The sequence below is a fragment of the Salvelinus fontinalis genome, chromosome 4 (genome assembly GCF_029448725.1).
Source record: "Salvelinus fontinalis isolate EN_2023a chromosome 4, ASM2944872v1, whole genome shotgun sequence".
Lineage (NCBI taxonomy): Eukaryota > Metazoa > Chordata > Actinopteri > Salmoniformes > Salmonidae > Salvelinus > Salvelinus fontinalis.
Genome location: NC_074668.1, coordinates 9,054,904 through 9,080,600, shown reverse-complemented (window position 1 = coordinate 9,080,600; position 25,697 = coordinate 9,054,904). Strand labels below are relative to the sequence as shown.

Below are 25,697 nucleotides of genomic sequence, written 5' to 3'. Positions count from 1 at the left end.
TAAGACTTGAATGAAAAACATAAAGAAACATCAGAAACCATTGGGAATGAAGAGGATATATAAGCTAGCTAGACATCCAGACGTGTATGGATCGGGCCCCGTCCCTTACCGATGTCTGCCCCGCTCAGAGCGCTGCCTAGGGGCCAGGGTCTGAGATCCGTGGCCTTGTTGTTGACGGTCAGGCTCTGGATGCAGCCCTGAAAGCCCCGGTTGCTCCCTGTGGCCCTGACCAACCAATAGGCACTGGGAGCCCCTCCCACGTACAACGGGCTTCGGAATGTGATCTTGGTGTACTGTCCCTGTGGGGGAGAAAGAGAGGGTCAACCATTACAGTCAAGCAAATCTATAGCTAATCCTGGCAAAACATAAAGAGAGAAATAGAAAAAGTGATGCACCAAAGCTCTCTAATGAGAGGGATTATCACCTGTCAATCATGGATGTGTGCATCCCAAATGACACCCTATTCCCTATATTGTGTACTACTTCAGACCAGGACTGGCACCCTATTCCCTACATAGTGCACTACTTTTGACCAGAGTCCATAAGGAAGCCCATCGGGCTATGGTCAAAAGTAGTGCACTATGTAGGGAATCGGGTGCCATTTGATACACAGACCATTATAGATCATACTTCTATCTCAGTGAAATATCGACCCAATCTAAAATATTGCTGGCTCCACTGGTGTGTTCTGCCCTCACCTGTGAGCGTCCTGAAACGGGCGTATCGTTGTCCATTCTCAGCCAGCCACTCATGCCGTCCCTGAATACGGTGACAGTGTGCCACTGTCCCGGCACCATGCGAGTCTCGCTGACTATCTGAGCTGCCCCAGTGCCACAGTTAAACCTGCAAAACCACAACACATTGTCTGTCTCCCTCGTCACAACCACACTGACCCTATCACAGCATGCCTAATCTCTGTCACACAGTCTGGGATGAATTTCCCCCTAAGTACAGATCTAGAATCAGCTTCTCCTCCCCCAATACTAATCTTAATTATTAGTGGGAGAAAAGCAAGACTGGCACAAGATCAGCATCAAGGGGCAAATTCACCCTACACCCTGACAAACCCGCCACAACCACACTGGTCACACACCTGTAATGCAGCTTGCCTCGTACAAGAGCCAGAGAGGTGAAGTCTCCACGGCCATGCTCATTCTCCCCACAGTACAGCAACAAGCCATCCTCCGAGTCTGCCTAACACACAACACACACACACAGATACAGACGGAAATACACACACACATGCACGGACCACACACACAGACACACAACCAGTGGTATGGTACTGTACCTTGAATTCAAGGGTCATCTGAAATGTCTGGTAAGAGTTCTTCAGAGGTTCAAAGGTCATGTGGGAGTGGCCATAGAACCTTGGGAACTGCACCGTCACTCCTGGCAAACACAGAGCAGGAAACACCAGCTCATCACTGTGTTTTACAATGGCATTGATCAAGTCAGTGCGAACATGCAACACACTCAACTGAATTCAAATACTGGGGCTCAAAAACGTAGGAGTGCAAGGCAGAACCAGGTGGAAGATCATGATGGTATTCATTAGGGCACACCGTGGCAAAAGGCTTTACAACGGAAAGCAAAAAGAGCTTTGGTTATTGGACAAGCTCAGGTATAGTCCATCCTTGTTTTAGTTTGTGTCTTCTGTTTGGTGAATAATTAATACGACCCAGTTGAATTTAGGTGAAACACAAACATATTCAAAACTCTGACCCCCCCCCCCCCCCCCCCCCCTTCTCCCTGTGCTCCACGTGATCAATTTATGTCCATGACACAGAATTAGGCCTACACCAGAGACACCCTATCCACAGACCCTATCTCCACTAGAGAGACGTTTTCAGAGAAAGAGAGGACACAGATAACTTCCAGAAGGATGTCTATAGACCCAAACTCATTCACTGTCTCTGGGGTACCCCCCCCCACCCCACCAATTACAGAGGATAGAACGCTCCAATTGCACAGGGTTGATCCATTCTCCCACGAGGAGAGGGGTTAAAAACACTCAATAAAGTCAGTCAAATTATTGTCAGGGTTTATAAGACTCAGGAGATAAGATGCTTTGAGTATAGTTCTGAGGAGGAGCAGGAAGAGGAGAGGAGGAAGGGGAGAAAGAGGAGGAGCAGGAAGAGGAGAGGAGGAAGGGGAGAAAGAGGAGGAGCAGGAGGAGGGGAAAAGCAGGAGAAGAGGAAAAACAGGAAGAGGAGCAGGAGGAGCAGAAGTAGAGGAAGAGCAGGAGGAGCAGGGAGAGGAGCAGGAGTAAGAAGAGCAGAAGAAGAGGAAGAGCAGGAGTAAGAGGAGCAGAAGAAGAGGAAGAGCAGGAGTAAGAAGAGCAGAAGAAGAGGAAGAGCAGAAGAAGAGCAGGAGGAGGAAGAGCAGAAGAGGAAGAGCAGGAGGAGGAAGAGCAGGAGTAAGAAGAGCAGAAGAAGAGGAAGAGCAGGAGGAGGAGGAGCAGGAGTAAGAAGAGCAGAAGAAGAGGAAGAGCAGGAGGAGGAAGAGCAGGAGGGGGAGGAGCAGGAGTAAGAAGAGCAGAAGAAGAGGAAGAGCAGGAGGAAGAGCAGGAGTAAGAGGAGCAGAAGAAGAGGAAGAGCAGGAGTAAGAGGAGCAGAGGAAGAGGAAGAGCAGGAGTAAGAGGAGCAGAAGAAGAGGAAGAGCAGGAGGAAGAGCAGGAGTAAGAGGAGCAGAAGAAGAGGAAGAGCATTAGTAAGAGGAGCAGAAGAAGAGGAAGAGCAGGAGGAGGAGAAGCATGAAGAGCAGGAGGAAGAGGAGCAGGGGGAAAGAAAGCTGGCAAGTCCCTGTCCTAATCCAAGGTCCAAGTCCTGTCATCACAGGGTTAACTCCCCCTGACCTGACCTGACCTGGACTGACTCACCGTAGGAGCAGATGTCACCACTGCGGCCCAGGTTGCAGTGGCAACGGGAGCCTCCGCTGTCGTAGTCACTGAGGCAGAAGCTGTCGGGGGGGCACACCGTGTCCTCACAGGCTAGGTCGTAGAGCCTGGGCACGGGGCCCATCCATTGGGTCATGGGGGGTGTGGGGGTGGTGGGAGGCAGGGTGGTGGGGGAAGGGCTGTCGGTGGTGGGGCTCATGGTGATCAGCTCAGGGGTGACGGGGGTAAGTGGGGAGCCCAGCTCTGGGTCAGAGGGGGGTGAGGGGAGGAGGATGGCGTTGGGTGCGGCCGTGCCCATCCTGTAGATGACGTTCCCGCCTGGCTGAGAGGACGGCGTTCCAGACCGGGAACGAAGCTGGGATCTCTGGTTGTCACCGTTGGGAATGGCAGGGAACGGCTTCAGCTTTGAAACGGCAAGATGGAGTAAGAGGGGCGCCACTGCCACGGTTAGTTTAGTTTGCTGGATTAGTTATTGGACAGACTGGGTGCATGCCTAAAACAAACAGTGTGCCAAATGTATAGTTATACTTATATAGCTGCTTTCCTGGACCCAAATGAACCCTATTCCTGGACCCAAATTAACCCTATTCCTGGACCCAAATGAACCCTGTTCCTGGACCCAAATGAACCCTGTTCCTGGACCCAAATTAACCCTATTCCTGGACCCAAATGAACCCTATTCCTGGACCCAAATTAACCCTATTTCTGGACCCAAATGAACGCTATTCCTGGACTCAAATGAACCCTATTCCTGGACCCAAATGAACCCTATTCCTGGACTCAAATGAACCCTATTCCTGGACTCAAATGAACCCTATTCCTGGACTCAAATGAACCCTGTTCCTGGACCCAAATGAACCCTATTCCTGGACCCAAATGAACCCTGGTCCTGGACCCAAATGAACCCTATTCCTGGACCAAAAACCAATCTCAATGGATAATCTGTATTGAAAGTGCTTTTTGAAAAAGGAAACTGGAACATACGGTTGTTAAATATTTGCCCTGAGAATAGCTTCCGGATTGGGATATGACTGCGATAAGGATAAGATTGGTAGGGTGGCTTTCCTGGGTTTCTAGGGCCCCTGTGACCGGTCTAGGGTGAATTTGCTCCTAGACACTGATCTTGGGACAGTTTTTCCTTTCCCCCACTAATGGTTAAGGTTAGGATTGAGAGAGGGTAAGATGATCCTAGATCTGTACCTAAGGAAAACTTAACCCCAGAGCCCTGATGTACATGATGACCCACCTCCTCAATGAAGACATCGTAGTCAGAGTCGTCTATGTCAAATCCGTCTTCATCTTTGATCTTGCCGTCTGTGATGTAGCGCTGGCCATAGCCGCTGCTGCCAACCTCTGCTGTGCCTATGGATATGGACACTATTATGTATAGCATTAAATCGATACCGTGTACAGTACAAGTAACAATATCAGCATCATGAGACTATGACAAGAGCACAGTGAGTCACAATGTCACAGTTAGTCTGACTCTCCAGACAGATGGACAGGTGGGGGGGACATAGAGTTGGAAATAGCTGCCCATGCTAACACAGGCCTTGTGGCAAGTACTCTATCCAACTCTATGGTGGGGACTTGGTCGAGTGGGCAGCAAACACACAGGGAACCCATGGTACTGAGGATGATGATGATGATTAGCTAATAGATGTTGGTGGATGATCCCCTTTATAGGGATTGATGATATACAGTAGTAGCCTGGTCCTAGATCAGATTGTGCTGTTGTGTCAAAGTCATGACAAGGAGTTTACATAATAGCACAAACAGATCTGGGACCAGGCTAATACAGTAGTTGTCCCAGGTCTACCTGTCACAGTGTAGAGAGCTTGTTTCACCACATACTGGAACCTGTCCCCCAGATATACGACTGACCATGCAGACAGAGACCAGGCTGAGTCCGGCCAGACAGTAGGAAACAAAAACACCATGATGTTTAGAATCCCCAACCTAAATGTTTTATTTCACATTTAATGCTGTGTGTTTGTGTGTGTGTGTGCAGAACAAACTCAAAATAATTACTCCTAACCATAACGTAGGAGTCAGGTAAGGTTACTCCTGACCATAATATAGAAGTGAGGTAAGGTTACTACTGACCATAATGTAGGAGTGGGGTAAGGTTACTACTGACCATAATATAGAAGTGAGGTAAGGTTACTCCTGACCATAATATAGAAGTGAGGTAAGGTTACTACTGACCATAATGTAGGAGTGGGGTAAGGTTACTACTGACCATAATATAGAAGTGAGGTAAGGTTACTACTGACCATAATGTAGGAGTGGGGTAAGGTTACTACTGACCATAATATAGAAGTGAGGTAAGGTTACTGCTGACCACAATGTAGGAGTGAGGTAAGGTTACTGCTGACCACAATGTAGGAGTGAGGTAAGGTTACTACTGACCATAATGTAGGAGTGGAGTAAGGTTACTACTGACCATAATGTAGGAGTGGGGTAAGGTTACTATTGACCATAATGTAGGAGTGGAGTAAGGTTACTGCTGACCATAATGTAGGAGTGGGGTAAGGTTACTATTGACCATAATGTAGGAGTGTAGTAAGGTTACTACTGACCATAATGTAGGAGTGGGGTAAGGTTACTGCTGACCATAATGTAGGAGTGGGGTAAGGTTACTATTGACCATAATGTAGGAGTGGAGTAAGGTTACTACTGACCATAATGTAGGAGTGGGGTAAGGTTACTATTGACCATAATGTAGGAGTGGAGTAAGGTTACTACTGACCATAATGTAGGAGTGGGGTAAGGTTACTATTGACCATAATGTAGGAGTGGAGTAAGGTTACTGCTGACCATAATGTAGGAGTGGAGTAAGGTTACTGCTGACCATAATGTAGGAGTGGGGTAAGGTTACTATTGACCATAATGTAGGAGTGTAGTAAGGTTACTACTGACCATAATGTAGGAGTGGGGTAAGGTTACTACTGACCATAATGTAGGAGTGAGGTAAGGTTACTGCTGACCACAATGTAGGAGTGGAGTAAGGTTACTACTGACTACAATGTAGGAGTGGGGTAAGGTTACTACTGACCATAATGTAGGAGTGGGGTAAGGTTACTGCTGACCACAATGTAGAAGTGAGGTAAGGTTACTACTGACCATAATATAGAAGTGAGGTAAGGTTACTACTGACCATAATGTAGGAGTGGGGTAAGGTTACTATTGACCATAATGTAGGAGTGGGAATAAAATGGGTTGTGTTTAGTAAGGAGAAAACTTTTTCAATCAGAGTGAAAACAGAATGAGTCCTCAATGTGTTATGGTAAAGATGAGTGGCATTAAAATGATCCTGCCCTCTTTATTCTTTGTTTTGTGGGAGGGAACTACAAATAAGACAGTGGGGATGTGTAACGCCCCCCTCCCTGCCTCCCTCCCCTCACGTGCCCCATGTTTTTGGTCATGCAGGGAGGTAATTTGGAGATATGGGTGCTAGTCAAGTCCTGTACAAACCCGCCCTTCCCCGCGGGGGGCAAACCTCCCCCATCCCCCCGCTCTTAATCCTGTCTGATGAGGCCAGGGCGTAACCCGATTTTCGCCCTGTGAGGGGGGGCAGGCTTGTGACGCAGTGTGATGGGACAGCCTCTCTGAAGATGCTTCATTCAGTCCAGTTTAACCCTGTGATTGCCACCATGTGTCGGCGCGCCAGCCGTCCACCCACATGGCTCTAGGAGTTGGATTGACAGGACAACAGGCCCCACAGTCCTCCTCACAACATGGCATCAGGAACCTCTCTCTGTTCTATAAAGGGTTAAACTTGTCTCCGGTACCTATTTGGGAGTCTTACCTCCAACCTGTATGTATAGCCTTATGTTTACCTAATACAGTGTGTGTGCAAACAAACAAAAAACACACTTCCATACTTGCACACGCACACACACACCAGAGTAAAGCTTACTTGCTAATGTTTGCCCATAGACTGCCAGTCTACCATGGCCCCTCTCTCCCATATAAAGACAGTACTGATCCGGAGCCTCGGGGTTATCTCTGGCAGCCTCCTAAATGGCATCCTATTCTCTATATAGTGCACTACATTTGACCAGGGCCCATAGGGATCTGTCAAAAGTAGTGCACTATGTAGGGAATAGTGTGCCATTTGTGACACAGACTCTTTCTCTCTCATGTCAATATCAATCAGCCCATAAACCTCCCTTCCCCCCGCACCACACCAATTGTAATTTACATTATAACAATAGGAAAATACAATTCTCTGTACCCGGTCTAAGTCTATCGCTTTATCTCCATAGACTTAAAGAAATGGACAGAAAACACATACGCTCTCTATGCATGCACACCTCTCTCTCCGTGCGCGCACACGCACGCACGCACACGCGCACACGCACACACACACACAGTGGCGGGGCAGTTACCAGGGGTGCGGATGGGGTTGTTGATGGCGCTGGGAGGGCTCACTCCATGGACGTTGGCGGCTCGGACCACAAACTGGTACTCCGTGTCGGGGCTTAACCCTTTCAGTACCATGGAGTTGGCTTCAATGGGCTCCCTGATGTAGGTCCACTCTGTGTCCATCTCAGGCCTGTATAGAGGAGACCATTCATATAGGAATTACACTGGTGCACTGACTAAAACACTATTCAGAATATAAAACATTGAGAGAAAAAAATAATATCTCGTGAAATAATGCATTTATTTATTTTTTTAAACTGGGAGGAATATGGAGTGTGCAACTTAATTCATGGTCTGTGTTAGTCTGCACCTTGTTAACGGGCGTGTTTCTCCAGCTTCATGCTCTACTTAACTAGAGGGCCACTGACTGCATAACTTCCAGGTTATCTTACAGGGTTCTCACCACGCACTGCACACCTGTCCTGCACACTTCCAGTCCCACACGGTTCACAGGTCAAAGTTGAGTCTTAACACAGATCGTCTTAGCACAGAAACACAACTCATTCTCAAATGATTGGCAGGCAACACCGGCATAGTGTTTTCAGCAAATGTTCATATGAAATTGAAAATATGCTGTGGTCTAAAAATAGAAGAGATACGTATATTGATGTAGCTCCATTTAAACAACCGTTTCTACCTTTTTTCAAAGTTGCCATTTGATATCAGAATCGGGCAACGGATCAACCCAAATCCAAGTACCTGCTTGTTCTAGCAGGCGTGAAACAGTATCTTGCTCTATTGGCTGGGAACATGAGGATATTACAAATCAGACAATTGTCTTGTCAGAAGCTTGGCAGGGTGAGGTGATCAGAGTTGAACATGTACAGCTGGTACTTTTAATACTGTCCATCTCGCTTTCCTCAAGTCAATGTTATTTTTTAAATCAATACTTCTCATTTTAAATGGACTGTGTGAAGAAAACGGCTGTTCAAATAGAACCACTGTGGTTTGGTAGAGTTGAGAAATCAAACTGAAACATGAATTCTAGAGTGGAACAAATCTGCAAAAAGGTATAAAAACATTACTGCCTTCAGAGGGCTTTTCATTTCTTTCTTATTTTTCTCCCCAATTTCATGGTATCCAATTGGTAGGAGTTACAGTCTTGTTCCATCGCTGCAACTCCCCTACGGAGTCAGGAGAGGCGAAGGTCGAGAGCTGCGCGTCCTCCAAAACACAACCCAGCTAAGCCGCACTGCTTCTTGACACAATGCCCACTTAACCCCAGAAGACAGCCGCACCAATGTGTCACAGGAAAACACAGTACACCTGGCGACCGTGTCAGCGTGCACTGCGCCTGACCCACCACAGGAGTCGCTAGTGCGCAATGGAACCCTCCCCTAATCACTCCTTCCGTGGCCTCCAACTGCTCTTAAACGCTAGCAAAACCAAATGCATGCTTTTCAACCGTTCGCTGCCCGCACCCACCCGCCCGACTAGCATCACTACTCTGGACGGTTCTGACCTAGAATACGTGGACAACTACAAATACCTAGGTGTCTGGCTAGACTGTAAACTCTCCTTCCAGACTCATATCAAACATCTCCAATCCAAAATCAAATCTAGACTTACCCAAACTTACCCTCGTAAAACTGACTATCCTACCGATACTCGACTTCGGCGATGTCATCTACAAAATAGCTTCCAATACTCTACTCAGCAAACTGGATGCAGTCTATCACAGTGCCCTCCGTTTGTCACAAAAGCCCCTTATACCACCCACCCACTGCGACCTGTATGCTCTAGTCGGCTGGCCCTCGCTACATATTCGTCGCCAGACCCAATGGCTCCAGGTCATCTACAAGTCTATGCTAGGTAAAGCTCCGCCTTACCTCAGCTCATTGGTCACGATAACAACACCCACCCGTAGAACGCGCTCCAGCATATATATCTCACTGGTCATCCCCAAAGCCAACACCTCTTTGGCCGCCTTTCCTTCCAGTTCTCTGCTGCCAGTGACTGAATTACAAAAATCGCTGAAGCTGGAGACTTACATTTCCCAAACTAACTTTAAACATCAGCTATCTGAGCAGCTAACCGATCGCTGCAGCTGTACATAGTCCATCAGTAAAAAGCCCACCCAATCTACCTACCTTATCCCCATATTGTTTTTATTTACTTTGTTGCTCTTTTGCACACCAGTATCACTACTTACACAACATCATCTGCTCATCATCATCTGCTCATCTATCACTCCAGTGTTAATCTGCTAAATTGTAATTACTTTGCTACTATGGCCTATTTATTGCCATACCTCCTCATGCCATGTGCACACACTGTATATAGACTTTCTTTTTTTTCTATTGTGTTGACTGTACGCTTGTTTATTCCATGTAACTCTGTGTTGTTGTTTCTGTCGCACTGCTTTGCTTTATCTTAGTCAGATCGCAGTTGTAAATGAGAACTTATTCTCAACTAGCTTACCTGGTTAAATAAAGGTTAAAGAAAAAAGTAGAAGACTGACTAGAAGTGTTTACCGCTAGCGTAAGCTAAATAGTCACTGTATGAACGTACCTGATGTAAGCAACAAGAAAGTGTAGAACTGGTGCACTTCCCTCACTCTCACCCTGTGTCCACGACAACGCAAGCTCTGTGTCCGATACGGCCACGACAGTGGGCTGAGTGGGAGGGGACGGAGGCATACACATCTCTGCGGATGGGAAATAACAACCCTGTCATGTGACATTTAAATGTCCCGCTGAACTCAATGTAAGATCATGCTCGATTTACAAAGTCAAATAAATTCATCCTAGAGGGGGAATTACAAGGAAGGAAACAATAAACAACAACATGACAACAGGAAGAAAATTAATATACCACAACATACTGTATACCATACAGGATATTAATATACCACCACATACTGCATACCATACATGACATTAACACAGGGTTTCTTGTACTTTTTCTGCACACCACTAAAAAGTTGACACTCGAAAATTCAGGGGATCCAACTTGGAAAATGTATATTCCTTAATTACCGCTGTGTGTTCATTATTCACAAAATGTTAGGTCCCGCTGGTTATCCTTACACACAATAATGTAGAAGGAGTAAAAGCTTCTTAGTTGACACTGAAAGGTATTGTTCTAAAAAAACGAATCTTAATTTGTTTGATAAGATTACAGATTTTCTCAAGGGACCTCATTTGACTTTCAGACCCCACGTTTGGGAACCACTGCATTAACATACACATCAAATCAAATTACATTTTATTGGCCACATACACATGGTTAGCAGATGTTATTGGCCACATACACATGGTTAGCAGATGTTATTGGCCACATACACACGGTTAGCAGATGTTATTGGCCACATACACATGGTTAGCAGATGTTATTGGCCACATACACATGGTTAGCAGATGTTATTGGCCACATACACATGGTTAGCAGATGTTATTGTGAGTGTAGTGAAATGCTTATGCTTCTAGATCTGACAGTGTAGCAGTATCTAACAGGTCATATCTAACAATTCCGCAACAAAACCTAATACACACAATCTAGTAAAGGAATGGGATAAGAATATATAAGTATAAAATATATGGATAAGCAGTGACAGCACACCTTAGACAGGTCTAGCTTGTAGAGTAAAAATAAAAAATATAAAAATACAGCACAGTATTGTGGTCACCTTTGCTGTCACCTCTGCTGTCACCCTTGATTACCTTGTAAAGAAGTGCTGATGTCCCTGGGCATGCTAGGTCGGCCCTCGCCTGCCCATCCATATGCACCAACACTAACTCTGTACTGGGTGGCAACTTTAAGGTTACCAATGTCCACATCCTAGGAGAAAGGGTGAGAGAGAGTGAGAGAGTGCATAGTAAGCTTGTCTGCTCTGAAACTTCCATTCACATACAGCACCAGTCAAAAGTTTGGACACACCTACTCATTCAAGGGTTATCTTTATTTTTGCTATTTTCTACATTGTAGAATAATAGTTAAGACATGAAAACTATGAAATAACACATATGGAATCATTTAGTAACTAAAAAAGTGTTAAACAAATAAAGATATATTTTAGATTCTTCAAAGTAGAATGCATACTCTTTGTCACGTCTGCTCCCGCTCCCCCACCCCCCTCTGGCGCTCGAGGGCGTCAGGTTGCCCTGCATCCCGCCTCCCTCGCTGCAGCGGGATTGACAGACCTCTTGCCTCAGCCGGATTGTCTGGCTTCCATGCCTCAGCCGACTCGCCAGGCTCTCAAGCTCCTGTCGGTTTGTTGGGCTCCCACGCCCCAACCGGCTTGCCCAGCGCCCATGTCTCGGCCGGTTCGCCCAGGTGGGACGCCGGGTGGCGCCCCAAGAAGGGGGGGGTACTGTCACCTTTGCTCCCGCTCTTCTCTCTTCCCTGGTGCTTGAGGGTGCCACGCTGCCCTGCATCACGCACTCCTTCCATCAATTACGCACACCTGCCTTCCCTCGTCATGAGCATCAGCAATATTGGACTCACCTGGACTCACTTATCACCTGTTTATTTCCTCCCCTATATTTGTCAGTTCCCCAGCTCTGTTCCCCGCTGTTGCATTGTATTGTTTTTGTCTTTAGTATTAGTTTGCTGACGCTGTTCCTGTCTTGTTCCATGTCCGTTATTTATTAAATGTTTTACTCCCCATACCTGCTTTGTCTCTCCAGCGTCATTCCATTTGACACTCTTAGCATTCTGTCAACCAGCTTCACCTGGAATGCTTTTCCAACAGTCTTGAAGGAGTTCCCACATATGCTTAGTACTTATTGGCTTCTTTTCCTTTACTCTGTGGTCCAACTCATCCCAAACCATCTCAGTTGGGTTGAGGTCGGGTGATTGTGGAGGCCAGGTCATCTGATGCAGCACTACATCACTCTCCTTCTTGGTCAAATAGCCCTTACACAGCCTGGAGGTATGTTGGGTCATTGTCCTATTGAAAAACAAATTATAGTCCCACTAAGCGCAAACCAGATGGGATGGCGTATCGCTGCAGAATGCTGTGGTAGCCATGCTGGTTAAGTCTGCCTTGAATTCTAAATAAATCACTGACAGTGTCACCAGCAAAGCACCATCACACCTCCTCCTCCATGCTTCACGGTGGGAACCACACATTCGGAGATCATCCGTTCACCTACTCTGCGTCTCACAAAGACACGGCAGTTGGAACAAAAAATCTCCAATTTGGAATCATCAAACCAAAGGACAGATTTCCAATGTCCATTGCTCGTGCTTCTTGGCCCAAGCAAGTCTCTTCTTATTATTGGGGTCCTTTAGTAGTGGTTTCTTTGCAGTAATTTGACCATGAAGGCCTGATTCATGCAGTCTCCTCTGAACAGTTGATGTTGAGATGTGTCTGTTACTTGAACTCTGTGAAGCATTTATTTGGACTGCAATTTCTGAGGCTGGTAACTCTAATGAACTTATCCTCTGCAACAGAGGTAACTCTGGGTCTTCCTTTCCTGTGGCGGTCCTCATTAGAGCCAGTTTCATCATAACGCTTGATGGTTTTTGCGACTGCATTTGAAGAAACTTTAAAAGTTATTGAAATATCCCAGATTGACTGACCTTCATGTTTTAAAGTAATGATGGACTGTAGTTTCTCTTTGCTTATTTGAGCTGTTCTTGCCATAATATGTACTTGGTCTCTTACCAAATAGGACTATCTTCTGTATACCAACCCTACCTTATCATAACGCAACTGATTGGATCAAATGCATTAAGGAAAGAAATTTCACAAATTAACAAGGCACACCTGTTAATTGAAATCCATTCCAGGTGACTACCTCATGAAGCTGGTTGAGAGAATGCCAAGAGTGTGCAAAGCTGTCATCAAGGCAAAGGGTTGCTACTTTGAAGAATCTCAAATATAAATATATTTTGATTTGTTCAACACTTTTTTGGTTACATGATTCCATTTTTGTTATTTCATAGTTTTGATGTCTTCACTATTATTCTACAATGTAGAAAATAGTCAAAATTAAAAAGAAAAACACTTGAATGAGTATGTGTGTCCAAACTTTTTACTGGTACTGTACATACAAAGGCTGTGGATAAGATTACATTAGACAACAATTATGTAACTTTAAAGTTTTACACTCAAATATGTTTGGCACAAGTAGCACAGTTCTGTCTGAATAATACTTACAAAACTTGCTTGTCCATCCAATTGCCCCTAAGAGAGAATAAGAGCCAACATAATAAATAAGTAATTATGTTGGATTAAGTAGGATAAAACAGTCAACTATTTGTTTTCCAAGAAACATTATGTGACCTACTCAAAACGGATAAAAAAAACGTATACTTTTAAAAGATTTCCACCAGATGCCTAATCATCTACTTCTATCACCCATTTATTTGTTCAATTACTGTAAGGACACGTCCATACTGTTAGAGTTACTGTAAGGACACATCCATACTGTTACTGTAAGGACACGTCCACCATACTGTTACTGTAAGGCCACTTCCATACCATTAAGGTCACTGTAAGGACACGTCCACCATACTGTTACTGTAAGGACACGTCCACCATACTGTTACTGTAAGGACACGTCCATACCATTAAGGTCACTGTAAGGACACGTCCACCATACTGTTACTGTAAGGACACGTCCATACGGTTAAAGTTACTGTAAGGACACATCCATACTGTTAGAGTTACTGTAAGGACACATCCATACTGTTACTGTAAGGACATGTCCACCATACTGTTACTGTAAGGACACATCCATACTGTTAGAGTTACTGTAAGGACACATCCATACTGTTACTGTAAGGACACGTCCATACCATTAAGGTCACTGTAAGGACACGTCCACCATACTGTTACTGTAAGGACACGTCCATACTGTTACTGTAAGGACACGTCCACCATACTGTTACTGTAAGGACACGTCCATACTGTTACTGTAAGGACACGTCCACCATACTGTTACTGTAAGGACACGTCCATACTGTTATGGTTACTGTAAGGACATGTCCATACCGTTAAGGTTACTGTAAGGACAAGTCCATACCGTTAAGGTTACTGTAAGGACACGGGAATACTGTTATGGTTACTGTAAGGACACATCCATACTGTTAGAGTTACTGTAAGGACACATCCACCATACTGTTACTGTAAGGACACGTCCATACTGTTATGGTTACTGTAAGGACATGTCCATACTGTTATGGTTACTGTAAGGGTATGTCCATACCGTTAAGGTTACTGTAAGGACAAGTCCATACCGTTAAGGTTACTGTAAGGACACGTCCATACTGTTAAGGTTACTGTAGGGACACATCCATACTGTTACTGTAAGGACACAGCCATACTGGTATGGTTACTGTAAGGACACATCCATACTGTTACTGTAAGGACACATGCATACTGTTATGGTTACTGTAAGGTCACGTCCATACATATACAGCTAACAGTATCACTGCCATCACTCTGAGGTGAGGACACGTTACTTACGGTGGTCAGCATGTCCAGACTGAGAGGCACCTCCAGCGTCACGGCAGTACTCACTGGCCGACTGTTCCTCATCTCTGTGTAGAACACCTGACAAACACACACATACACACGAACGCACACACACACACACACGCACACACACACAGCCTGGGTTCAAGATTGTGCAGTATACTATTGTCAGGCTTAGAAAATGTACAAGGTGGCAACAAGGTGAAGTGCCCTTCTGTGAAGTGGAGAGAATGGTAAGTGGGATAGTGTATGGCAGAGGGTGTGTGTGTGTGTGTGTGTGTGTGTGTGTGTGTGTGTGTGTGTGTGTGTGTGTGTGTGTGTGTGTGTGTGTGTGTGTGTGTGTGTGTGTGTGTGTGTGTGTGTGTGTGTGTGTGTGTGCACATGAATGGTATGTATGCAGGTGTGTGTGTCCATGTGCTTGTGTGTGTGTGTTTGTTTGTGTGTGTGTGTGTTTGTTTGTGTGTGTGTACATGTTTCTTATTGTACTGGGTCCAGTACAATAAGCTTCCCGTTATGTGAATGAGGAGCAGAAATATAATCCTGTCCTCTCTTTATGTGAATGAGAAGCAGAAATATAATCCTGTCCTCTCTTTATGTGAATGAGGAGCAGAAATATAATCCTGTCCTCTCTTTATGTGAATGAGGAGCAGAAATATAATCCTGTCCTCTCTTTATGTGAATGAGAAGCAGAAATATAATCCTGTCTTCTCTTTATGTGAATGAGGAGCAGAAATATAATCCTGTCCTCTCTTTATGTGAATGAGGAGCAGAAATATAATCCTGTCCTCTCTTTATGTGAATGAGAAGCAGAAATATAATCCTGTCCTCTCTTTCTGTGAATGAGAAGCAGAAATATAATCCTGTCTTCTCTTTATGTGAATGAGGAGCAGAAATATAATCCTGTCTTCTCTTTATGTGAATGAGAAGCAGAAATATAATCCTGTCCTCTCTTTATGTGAATGAGAAGCAGAAATATAATCCTGTCCTCTCTTTCTGTGAATGAGAAGCAGAAATATAATCCTGTCTTCTCGTTATGTGAATGAGAAGCAGAAATATAATCCTGTACTCGCTTTGTGTGAATGAGGAGCAGAAATATAATCCTGTCCTCTCATTATGTGAATGAGAAGCAGAAATATAATCCTGTCCTCTCTTTATGTGAATGAGGAACAGAAATATAATCCTGTCTTCTCTTTATGTGAATGAGAAGCAGAAATATAATCCTCTCTTCTCTTTGAATGAGAAGCAGAAATATAATCCTGTCTTCTCTTTATGTGAATGAGGAGCAGAAATAGTATCCTCTCTTCTCTTTATGTGAATGAGGAGCAGAAATATAATCCTGTCCTCTCTTTATGTGAATGAGAAGCAGAAATATAATCCTGTCTTCTCTTTGAATGAGGAGCAGAAATATAATCCTGTCCTCTCTTTATGTGAATGAGGAGCAGAAATATAATCCTGTCTTCTCTTTATGTGAATGAGGAGCAGAAATATAATCCTGTCTTCTCTTTATGTGAATGAGAAGCAGAAATATAATCCTGTCTTCTCTTTGAATGAGAAGCAGAAATATAATCCTGTCCTCTCTTTATGTGAATGAAAAGCAGAAATAGTATCCTCTCTTCTCTTTATGTGAATGAGGAGCAGAAACAGTATCCTCTCTTCTCTTTATGTCAGTTTGAGAGGAGAAACAGGAGCATCAATGCTTCTTGATCCACGATGGTAATGAGGCCTTAGCTGACGTTCACCACAAGGTCATCAGACTGCTGTCAAATAAGAAAACACTGTGTGTCCCAAATGGCACACTATTCCCTACTTAGTGTACTACTTTGAGTAGTGATGAGGGGAAACATCGATACAGTTACATATCGCAATGTTAAGTGTTGATTTGTAAAAAATTATATATACACACTGAACACACAGATCCATAGATTCGGGCCTAATGAATTTATTTTAATTGACTGAATCCCTTATATGAACTTTAACTCAGTAAAATCTTTGAAATTGTTGCATGTTGGTTTATATTTTTGTTCAGTATATGTACAGTTAATTCGGAAAGTATTCAAACCCCTTGAATTTTTCCACATTTTGTTACGTTACAGCTTTATTCTAAAATGGATTAAATCGTTTTTTTCCCTCATCAATCTACACACAATACCCCATAATGACAAAGCAAAAACAGGTTTTAAGAAATGTTTGCTAATTTATAAAAACCTGAAAAATGACATTTACATAAAAATTCAGACCCTTTACTCGTACTTTGTTGAAGCACATTTGGCAGCGATTACAGCCTTGAGTCTTCTTGGGTATGACGCTACAAGCTTGACAGACCTGTATTTGGGGAGTTTCTCCCATTCTTCTCTGCAGATCCTCCCAAGCTCTGTCAGGTTGGATGGGGAGCGTTGCTGCACAGCTATTTTCAGGTCTCTCCAGAGATGTTCTATCATGTTAGTGTACAGGCCCTGGCTGGGCCACTCAAGGACATTCAGAGACTTGTGCCGAAGCCTCTCCTGCATTGTCTTGGCTGTGTGTTTAGGGTCATTGTCCTGTTGGAAGGTGAACCTTCACCCCAGTCTGAGGTCCTGAGTGCTCTGGAGTAGGTTTTCATCAAGGATCTCTCTGTACTTTGCTCCGTTCATCTTTGCCTCGACCCTGACTAGCTACCAGTCCCTGCCACTGAAAAACACCCCACAGCATGATGCTGCCACCACCATGCTTCACTGTAGGGATGGTGCCAGGTTACCTCCAGACGTGACGCTTGGCATTCAGGACAAAGAGTTCAATCTTTGTTTCATCAGACCAGACAATATTGTTTCTCATGGTCTGAGAGTCTTTGGGTGCCTCTTGGCAAACTCCAAGCGGACTGTCATGGGCCTTTTACTGGGAAGTGTGTTCCGTCTGGCTTCTCAACCATAAAGGCCTGATTGGTGGAGTGCTGCTGAGATGGTTGTCCTTCTGGAAGAGTCTCCCATCTCCACAGAGGACCTCTAGAGCTCTGTCAGAGTGACCATCGGGTTCTTGGTCACCTCCCTGACCAAGGCCCTTCTCCCCTGATTGCTCAGTTTGCCCGGGCGGCCAGCTCTAGGATGAGACTTGGTTGTTCCAAACTTATGCCACTGTGTTCTTGGGGACTTCAATGCTGCAGACATGTTTTTGGTACCCTTCCCCAGATCTGTGCCTCAAAAGAATCCTCTCTCGGAGCTCTACAGACAATTCCTTTGACCTCACGGCTTGGTTTTTGCTCTGACATACACTGCCAACTGTGGGTCCTTATATAGATAGGTGTGTGCCTTTACAAATCATGTCCAATCAATAGAATTTATCACAGGTGGACTCCAATCAAGTTGTAGAAAAATCTCAAGTATGATCAATGGAAACAGGATGTACCTGAGCTCAATTTGAGTCTCAGGGTCTAAATACTTATTATTATTTATTTTTTTGTCAATTTTATAAAATTTCTCAAAACTTGTTTTTGCTTTGTCATTATGGGGTATTGTGTGTAGATTGCTGAGGAATTTTTATTTATTTAATCAATTTTAGAATAATAAAAAGTTAAGGGGTCTGATGACTTTCCCAAAGGCCCTGTATATATATATTTTTTGCTAGGTAGCGTTAGCAAGTGCTAGTAGGCTGTACCTACACCTAAACTATATTTTTGATCCTGTAGCATGTTTTCCATCTTCAATAGTGGGCCAATATGTCTTTTATTTCCATGACTTCTCCATGACTAATCAAAACTCATGTTCTCATGTTCTCTCTGCAGCAGACTTGCACCACCGTGCTTATTATGGAAAGGGGGATACCTAGTCAGTTGTACAGCTGAATGCCTTCAACTGAAATGTGTCTTCCGCATTTAACCCAACCCCTCTGAATCAGAGAGGTGCGGGGGGCTGCCTTAATCGACATCCACGTTTTCGGCGCCCGGGGGAACAGTTGGTTAACTGCCTTTTCCCGGGACATATAGTGAGCAATATGTTTGGAACATCGTATAGAATCATGAGAATCGCAATACATATCGTATCGGTACCTAAGTATCGTGAGGTCCCGGGCAATTCCCAGCCCTACTTTTGACCAGGGCCCAGAGGGCTCTGGTCCAAAGTAGTGCACTATAAAGGGAATAGGGCTCTGGTCCAAAGTAGTGCACTATAAAGGGAATAGGGCTCTGGTCCAAAGTAGTGCACTATAAAGGGAATAGAGCTCTGGTTCAAAGTAGTGCACTATAAAGGGAATAGGGCTCTGGTCCAAAGTAGTGCACTATAAAGGGAATAGGGCTCTGGTCCAAAGTAGTGCACTATAAAGGGAATAGGGCTCTGGTCCAAAGTAGTGCACTATAAAGGGAATAGGGCTCTGGTCCAAAGTAGTGCACTATAAAGGGAATAGAGCTCTGGTCCAAAGTAGTGCACTATAAAGGGAATAGGACGCCATTTGGGATGCTTCCATTCACACAGTTGCAGATAGAAACAGCTTGACCTCATGTCATGTAACATTAAACAAATAAGTCTGCTTGAAAACATCCATCTGTTATGGGTAGTGAACTGCACACCACGTTCCATGTACTGTGCATGGTCACGTTCCAGACCCACTACATTGCCGTCGATTTGATGCGGGTATCAGATTGCAATATCATATGATGTGCTCGGCTGATATGTTAAACCAGGCACTGTGAGATGTGACAGACGACTGCAAAGTGGTCGGCCTGAAACGTGACCACTGTGTTGGTGTATGTAAGCCAATTGTTACCTTGTAGCCTGTGATGGTGCTAACATGACGCCGCGGCATCTTCCATCGCACACTGACGGCCGTGCAGTTCACCATCTCCAACTGGATGTCCAATGGAGGGCTGAGGCGCTCTGTATGGGCCAGGAAATGATGTCATCACAATGGTTCAAAGTGAAAAGGCAGTGGGACTCATTACAGGTTACAGGTCAATCACAATCCAAGAAGCAACAAGTAAGAGGGATCTACAACCAATATGTATTTATAAATACAGTACAAATACTGCCCCTCTGTGAATGAGTTTGAGAGTCAGAACACACACATGCTGTTATAAAAATGATGTGTTTGACTGCCGCAACAGGTACACTGCTAATATTTGACATGACTACGCATCTGCAGACTACCAGACTTTTCAGAAGACCTAATGAATCTCTTCATATAATGCCCTTCTGAGTAAGCACCCATAGAATAAAGCTCTGATGCAAGTCCGGGGTGTGGAAGTGACCAAAATAATGGTGTCATTCCACACCCCAGACTTCCGAGGTGATTTCATTTATATTTCAGACAGCACCTTTAATAAGGCTTCTTGAATGATGACACTAAAAGATGCATTCCCTCTGCCATGGCTAATAATCACAATCAGACCCATTCTTCATGGTAAATTCCTTGTGATGCTGATGGTCTCATTGGTCTTTGCCTAATTATTTTCCCTGATGTGAAAGTGTGGAGAGTTAACACTTGTGTCGTCAGTATGGCTCCTGAAGAGGACACATAACTTGGTACCCTTTCTGTCTGAATGGATCTCTGAAATGGCATCCTATTCCCTATATAGTGCACTACTTTTGACCATTGCCCATGGGTAGTGCACTATGTAGGGAATAGGTTGCCATTTGGGATACAGACAGACCCAGGCAGCCAGAATAAAACACTACATAGTAGATACATGTACCAAAACTTCCACTATGACTCACTTGCTGGAACCTAATGTCAGCACTGCACTTAAACAGACCGTTCCAGAGCAGTGAGAGGAGAGGAGGGGAGGGGAGAGGAGAAGAGGGGAGGTGGAGAGGAGAAGAGGGGAGGGGAGGTGGAGAGGAGAGGAGGGGAGAGGAGAGGAGAGGAGAGGAGAGGAGAGGAGAGGAGAGGAGAGGAGAGGAGAGGAGAAGAGGGGAGAGGAGGGGAGGGGAGAGGAGAAGAGGGCCAAGCAAGGACATATTTCCACTGGGGTAAATGTCTGATAGGGAGCAGACCTCCATGGCCAAATGGAAAGGACATGTAGGGAGCCTGCACTGCTCTCTGAGCAGAAAATGCCGCATGGGAAGTTGACTTGTTCCTGTCCCCAGGTGCACTCGAGTAGGTCATGTAGAACTGATTCTTAGAATCAAATTTAATAGAATTGAAATTATAGAATATAATAGAATAGAATGCTCATGGATCTCCAAGCAGACAGTACATGATGTGATAATGTGGGGGTCTGCAGTAAGATGTAGTGGTTTAGGATAGTTTTTAGGATGTTACAAAGCATTTCCCCGGTACGTTACACCAAGACTGTGCAGCGTCTAGGATAAAAAAAAGCCCTTTGTTGTCACACAAGAGTTTGTCAATCATCATTTTTCCCCCTTTCCTCAAGCTACTATGTTTTTCTGAAGAAGACAAAAAGGCAACTTTGCAAGACTTTAAGGCAGGGTTCCCCAACTAGCCTTTTTAAAGAGGGTTCCCCAACTGGCCTTTAAGGCAGGGTTACCCAACTGGCCTTTAAAGCAGGGTTACCCAACTGGCCTTTAAAGCAGGGTTCCCCAACTAGCCTTTAAAGCAGGGTTACCCAACTGGCCTTTAAGGCAGGGTTCCCCAACTAGCCTTTAAAGCAGGGTTACCCAACTGGCCTTTAAGGCAGGGTTCCCCAACTGGCCTTTAAGGCAGGGTTCCCCAACTGGCTTTTAAGGCAGGGTTCCCCAACTGGCCTTTAAGGCAGGGTTCCCCAACTGGCCTTTAAGGCAGGGTTCCCCAACTGGCCTTTACGGCAGGGTTCCCCAACTGGCCTTTAAGGCAGGGTTCCCCAACTGGCCTTTACGGCAGGGTTCCCCAACTGGCCTTTAAGGCAGGGTTCCCCAACTGGCCTTTAAGGCAGGGTTCCCCAACTGGCCTTTAAGGCAGGGTTCCCCAACTGGCCTTTAAGGCAGGGTTCCCCAACTGGCCTTTAAGGCAGGGTTCCCCAACTGGCTTTTAAGGCAGGGTTGTTGTTGTTGTTGGACATATAAGACCATAAAAACACTAATAAATCAGCTCCAAGTGATTTTAATTTTGGAAATCTGTTCCAAAGTATTCCTATGCATAATAGAGAGATATATGTGACCATGCAAATGTAAGCAATGTTTGAAATTATTACGTTTCAGTCAAATATTATATCTGTTTGGGCTTCTTGCGGTCAATTTGAAGTCTACAAACTATTTGTAATTATGTTCCGGACCACTGACCAGCCGCTCAAATAAAAATCGTGCAAAAACGGCAGCTGAATCTAGTTGATGATCCCTGCTTTAAGGCTAAATTAGGAGGAGTCCGTCGTTTTTCAGATGCCGCAGTACTCCTACACTCTTAGAAAAAAGGGTTCCAACAGGGTTCTTCAGCTGTCCCCATAGGAGAACCCTTTTTTCCAGTTAGAACATTATTTTGGGTTCTTGTAGAACCCTTTGTGCAAAATGGTTCTACCTGGAACCAAAAAGGATTCTTCGAGGGGTTCTCCTATGGGGAAATCCAAAATAATCATTTTAGGTTCTAGATAGCACCTGTTTTCTTCTAAGAGTGTCGACTGTGTCTCAAATGGCACACTATTCCCTATGTAGCACTATGTAGCACTATGTAGGAAAAAGGATGTGCTTTGGGACGCTGCCCCAGTCTTGTGTTTTAGAGGGGATGTGATTCATGTGGACACGTCCCTGTCAACCTCCTCGTAGAATGTGATCAGAATGACTGGAAACACACCGCAGAATACAAAGACATACCGCCGTCGCTGCCCGAAAGAGATCAGGATACAAGCTGTGTGTCAGAAACAACTGCTCTGAGTTCAGTCTACACTACAGGGAGATATATAATAGTGTCAATCCAAAAGGCGTAGAGGTCAGGCGGACAGAGCAACACACTATCACAGGAAATAGAGAAAGTCACAGTAGACTAGAACCCAAACATTGTAGCACTAAATATCCATGAAAGACATATTTGTTGTTGATGAGGGTATGCTCTGATATACTCCTGCTGACCAACATCAGGTCACCAAGCTGCAGTGAAATGAACACACTGAAAACATTCTGAATGTTCTTCTATAGTGATAATGATCACTGATGGCCAGCGAGCAGGCCACAAGTTAACGGTTACTAATTGAGATAAATGTCAGATGATTATTAAGTGACTTAAATAACACCTGTGAGGTGTTATAAAAGTAGGCTGGGTTTCTGTATAAGCACTTTGTGACAAATGCTTATTTAAAAAGGGCCTTATAAATACATTTGATTGATTGATAAAAAAAAAGTACCTTTATTTAACTAGGCAAGTCAGTTAAGAAAAAATTCTTATTTTCAATGACGGCCTAGGAACAGTGCCTTGTTCAGGGGCAGAACGACAGATTTGTACCTTGTCAGCTCGTGGATTTGAACTTGCAACCTTTTGGTTACTAGCCCAACGCTCTAACCACTAGGCTACCTGCCGCCCCGATTGATTTAACAACAGAGTAAGGCACATCCAAGGATGTCGTTCTTTAACTGCTACTATTACAGTAAGAGAGACATTTTAACTTGGAACTCATTGTAGTAGGTCTGGTGCAGTAGGTTTACATCACATTATACAGTAGGTCTGGTGCAGTAAGTTTACATTACATTATACAGTAGGTCTGGTGCAGTAGGTTTACATCACATTATACAGTAGGTCTGGTGCAGTAAGTTTACATTACATTATACAGTAGGTCTGGTGCAGTAAGTTTACATCACATTATACAGTAGGGCTGGTACAGTAAGTTTACATCACATTATACTGTAAGTCTGGTGCAGTAGGTTTACAATACATTATACAGTAGGTCTGGTGCAGTAAGTTTACATCACATTATACAGTAGGTCTGGTGCAGTAAGTTTACATCACATTATACAGTAGGTCTGGTGCAGTAAGTTTACATCACATTATACAGTAGGTCTGGTGCAGTAAGTTTACATTACATTATACAGTAGGTCTGGTGCAGTAAGTTTACATTACATTATACAGTAGGTCTGGTGCAGTAAGTTTACATCACATTATACAGTAGGTCTGGTGCAGTAAGTTTACATTACATTATACAGTAGGTCTGGTGCGGTAAGTTTACATCACATTATACTGTAAGTCTGGTGCAGTAGGTTTACAATAGATTATATAGTAGGTCTGGTGCAGTAAGTTTACATCACATTATACAGTAAGTCTGGTGCAGTAGGTTTACATCACATTATACAGTAGGTCTGGTGCAGTAAGTTTACATCACATTATACAGTAGGTCTGGTGCAGTAAGTTTACAATACATTATACTGTAGGTCTAAGGCAGTAGGTTTCGGCTACCAGACTCTTGTAGACACATTTTTTTACCAGAGTAATAGACGTCACTCTGCAATCATATCACTTTGTTAATAAGTACAAGAGGGCACATTTTTATGTTTTACGTTTCAAGGGCTGTGCATTTTTTATGATTTTTAAGTGTGCATTTTTTATGACGCATGTAATACACAGTGGTTAGACAAACTCTAGCTGGTAAGGGATGTGTAAAATGGAGGAAGGGAGGTGTAACGCCTGTGTGTGCCCATGTAATAACAAATGCAGCATGTGTGCTCAGCACAGGAGTCTTTGGGTATCCAAAGGTCCTCATGTGGTAAATCAAGTCATACAACATAACGTACACCATATATACCATGTTCCTCTAGACAAGCTCTCTCCTATTCTCTCCTCCACTACTCCACTGTGTACTCCTGCAAATCCCCTTCCTCACTGACAGAAACAACACTGACATGTGCCTGGCACTTGGCAGCTAGTATGAGAATGCGTCTGTCACCTAGTATGAGAATGTGTCTGTCACCTAGTATGATAATGTGTCTATCACCTAGTATGATGATACAGACTTGTTTCAGATTAGCATTATTATGAGTTTATTACCATATAGTAATATGGCTAATTGTCCTACTGTATTCCAAAACATGTAACAATTGATGTACTATGTGGAAATGACAATCAGAAAATTGGTCATAGTTCCTTTTGATTCTGCAGTAAATGATGTAGGCCAAATGAATATTCACAAAATTATAATATATGTATGAATTTCTCTTTGATGTTTATTAAAATCAGGAGAAACATCTCTTGACCAAGGCCTACATATCAATCAAGAATATGATCAATAGTCAACTTACCCGATCTTCGAACGTTGGTCCTTTTCGCAGAAAAAGAAACGTTGATCATGCATATTGAAAAAAACAATATATAAAAAACGCTCCTCTGTTTACTGGTAAACTCCATATCTTTTTCTAAAGTTAAAAAGGTCAAATGGTCATTTTAGGCTACATGCAACAACAAAAAACTCCTTGCGCTTAATTATAAGAACTGACGAGAGACGCAACTGATCAAAGTTTCTGATGACAAAGACAACTAGTCATTCAAAGTTCCTCACAACCTGCTCCCAAAGAACGCAAAATGAAAAGGTAATTATGTTTGGAAGGAAACTGAGGTTTGACACGGATAAGATTGTAAGCTATTAAGATCAGTTGAACGCACCACGAGTTACTGTGACATTGTCGGCGGCAAATGGAGACAAGTGTCCTGCGTAAACGTAAAAAAAACACAATCTGGAATTCCGAATTGGTACTAATTTTACGCGCGACACTCTTCTTCTTGTCATTCGTCTTGTGATTTAGAAGTTTGCGAAATGGCAGAGGAGAGCCGAAACGTGGGGACATTTAGAGCTAAGAGGATAACAGGAGTCTAATCCGACCAGCTGGAGACTTGGCAGCTCACTACAGCCACTCAGACTAATATAGAAACACACTGACGCGCGCGTAATAGAAAACAAATAAACCATCAATTAATGAATTCAATTCAATATTTCATATGAACTTTTAAAGAGAAGTCGTCTTTTTTGCACAAATATTGTAAAAAACAAATGACTGGAGAATGAGCATATAAAGGTATTGCAGCCTTCCATAGGTATGTAGTGCTGACTCTAATTTCAAAACAATGACT

At 43.9% G+C, this 25,697-nt stretch overlaps 1 protein-coding gene across 1 annotated transcript in view; it reads right to left on the bottom strand.

The window, feature by feature from the left end:
* The window catches only part of LOC129853047 (pikachurin), a 41,093-nt gene extending 15,638 nt beyond the window's left edge, over positions 1-25,455 (bottom strand). The window contains exons 1-13 of the mRNA XM_055918696.1: positions 24,872-25,455; positions 19,488-19,597; positions 14,748-14,834; positions 13,437-13,463; positions 10,993-11,110; positions 9,842-9,977; positions 7,294-7,460; positions 4,146-4,261; positions 2,882-3,302; positions 1,292-1,392; positions 1,094-1,194; positions 699-843; positions 110-299 (exon numbers count right to left, since the gene is read on the bottom strand). Of these exons, the coding sequence (XP_055774671.1) occupies positions 110-299; positions 699-843; positions 1,094-1,194; positions 1,292-1,392; positions 2,882-3,302; positions 4,146-4,261; positions 7,294-7,460; positions 9,842-9,977; positions 10,993-11,110; positions 13,437-13,463; positions 14,748-14,834; positions 19,488-19,597; positions 24,872-24,977 (1,825 nt within the window). The 5' untranslated portion in view covers positions 24,978-25,455. The remainder of the gene's footprint in view (positions 1-109; positions 300-698; positions 844-1,093; positions 1,195-1,291; positions 1,393-2,881; positions 3,303-4,145; positions 4,262-7,293; positions 7,461-9,841; positions 9,978-10,992; positions 11,111-13,436; positions 13,464-14,747; positions 14,835-19,487; positions 19,598-24,871) is intronic.
* Positions 25,456-25,697: the final 242 nt, after the last annotated feature.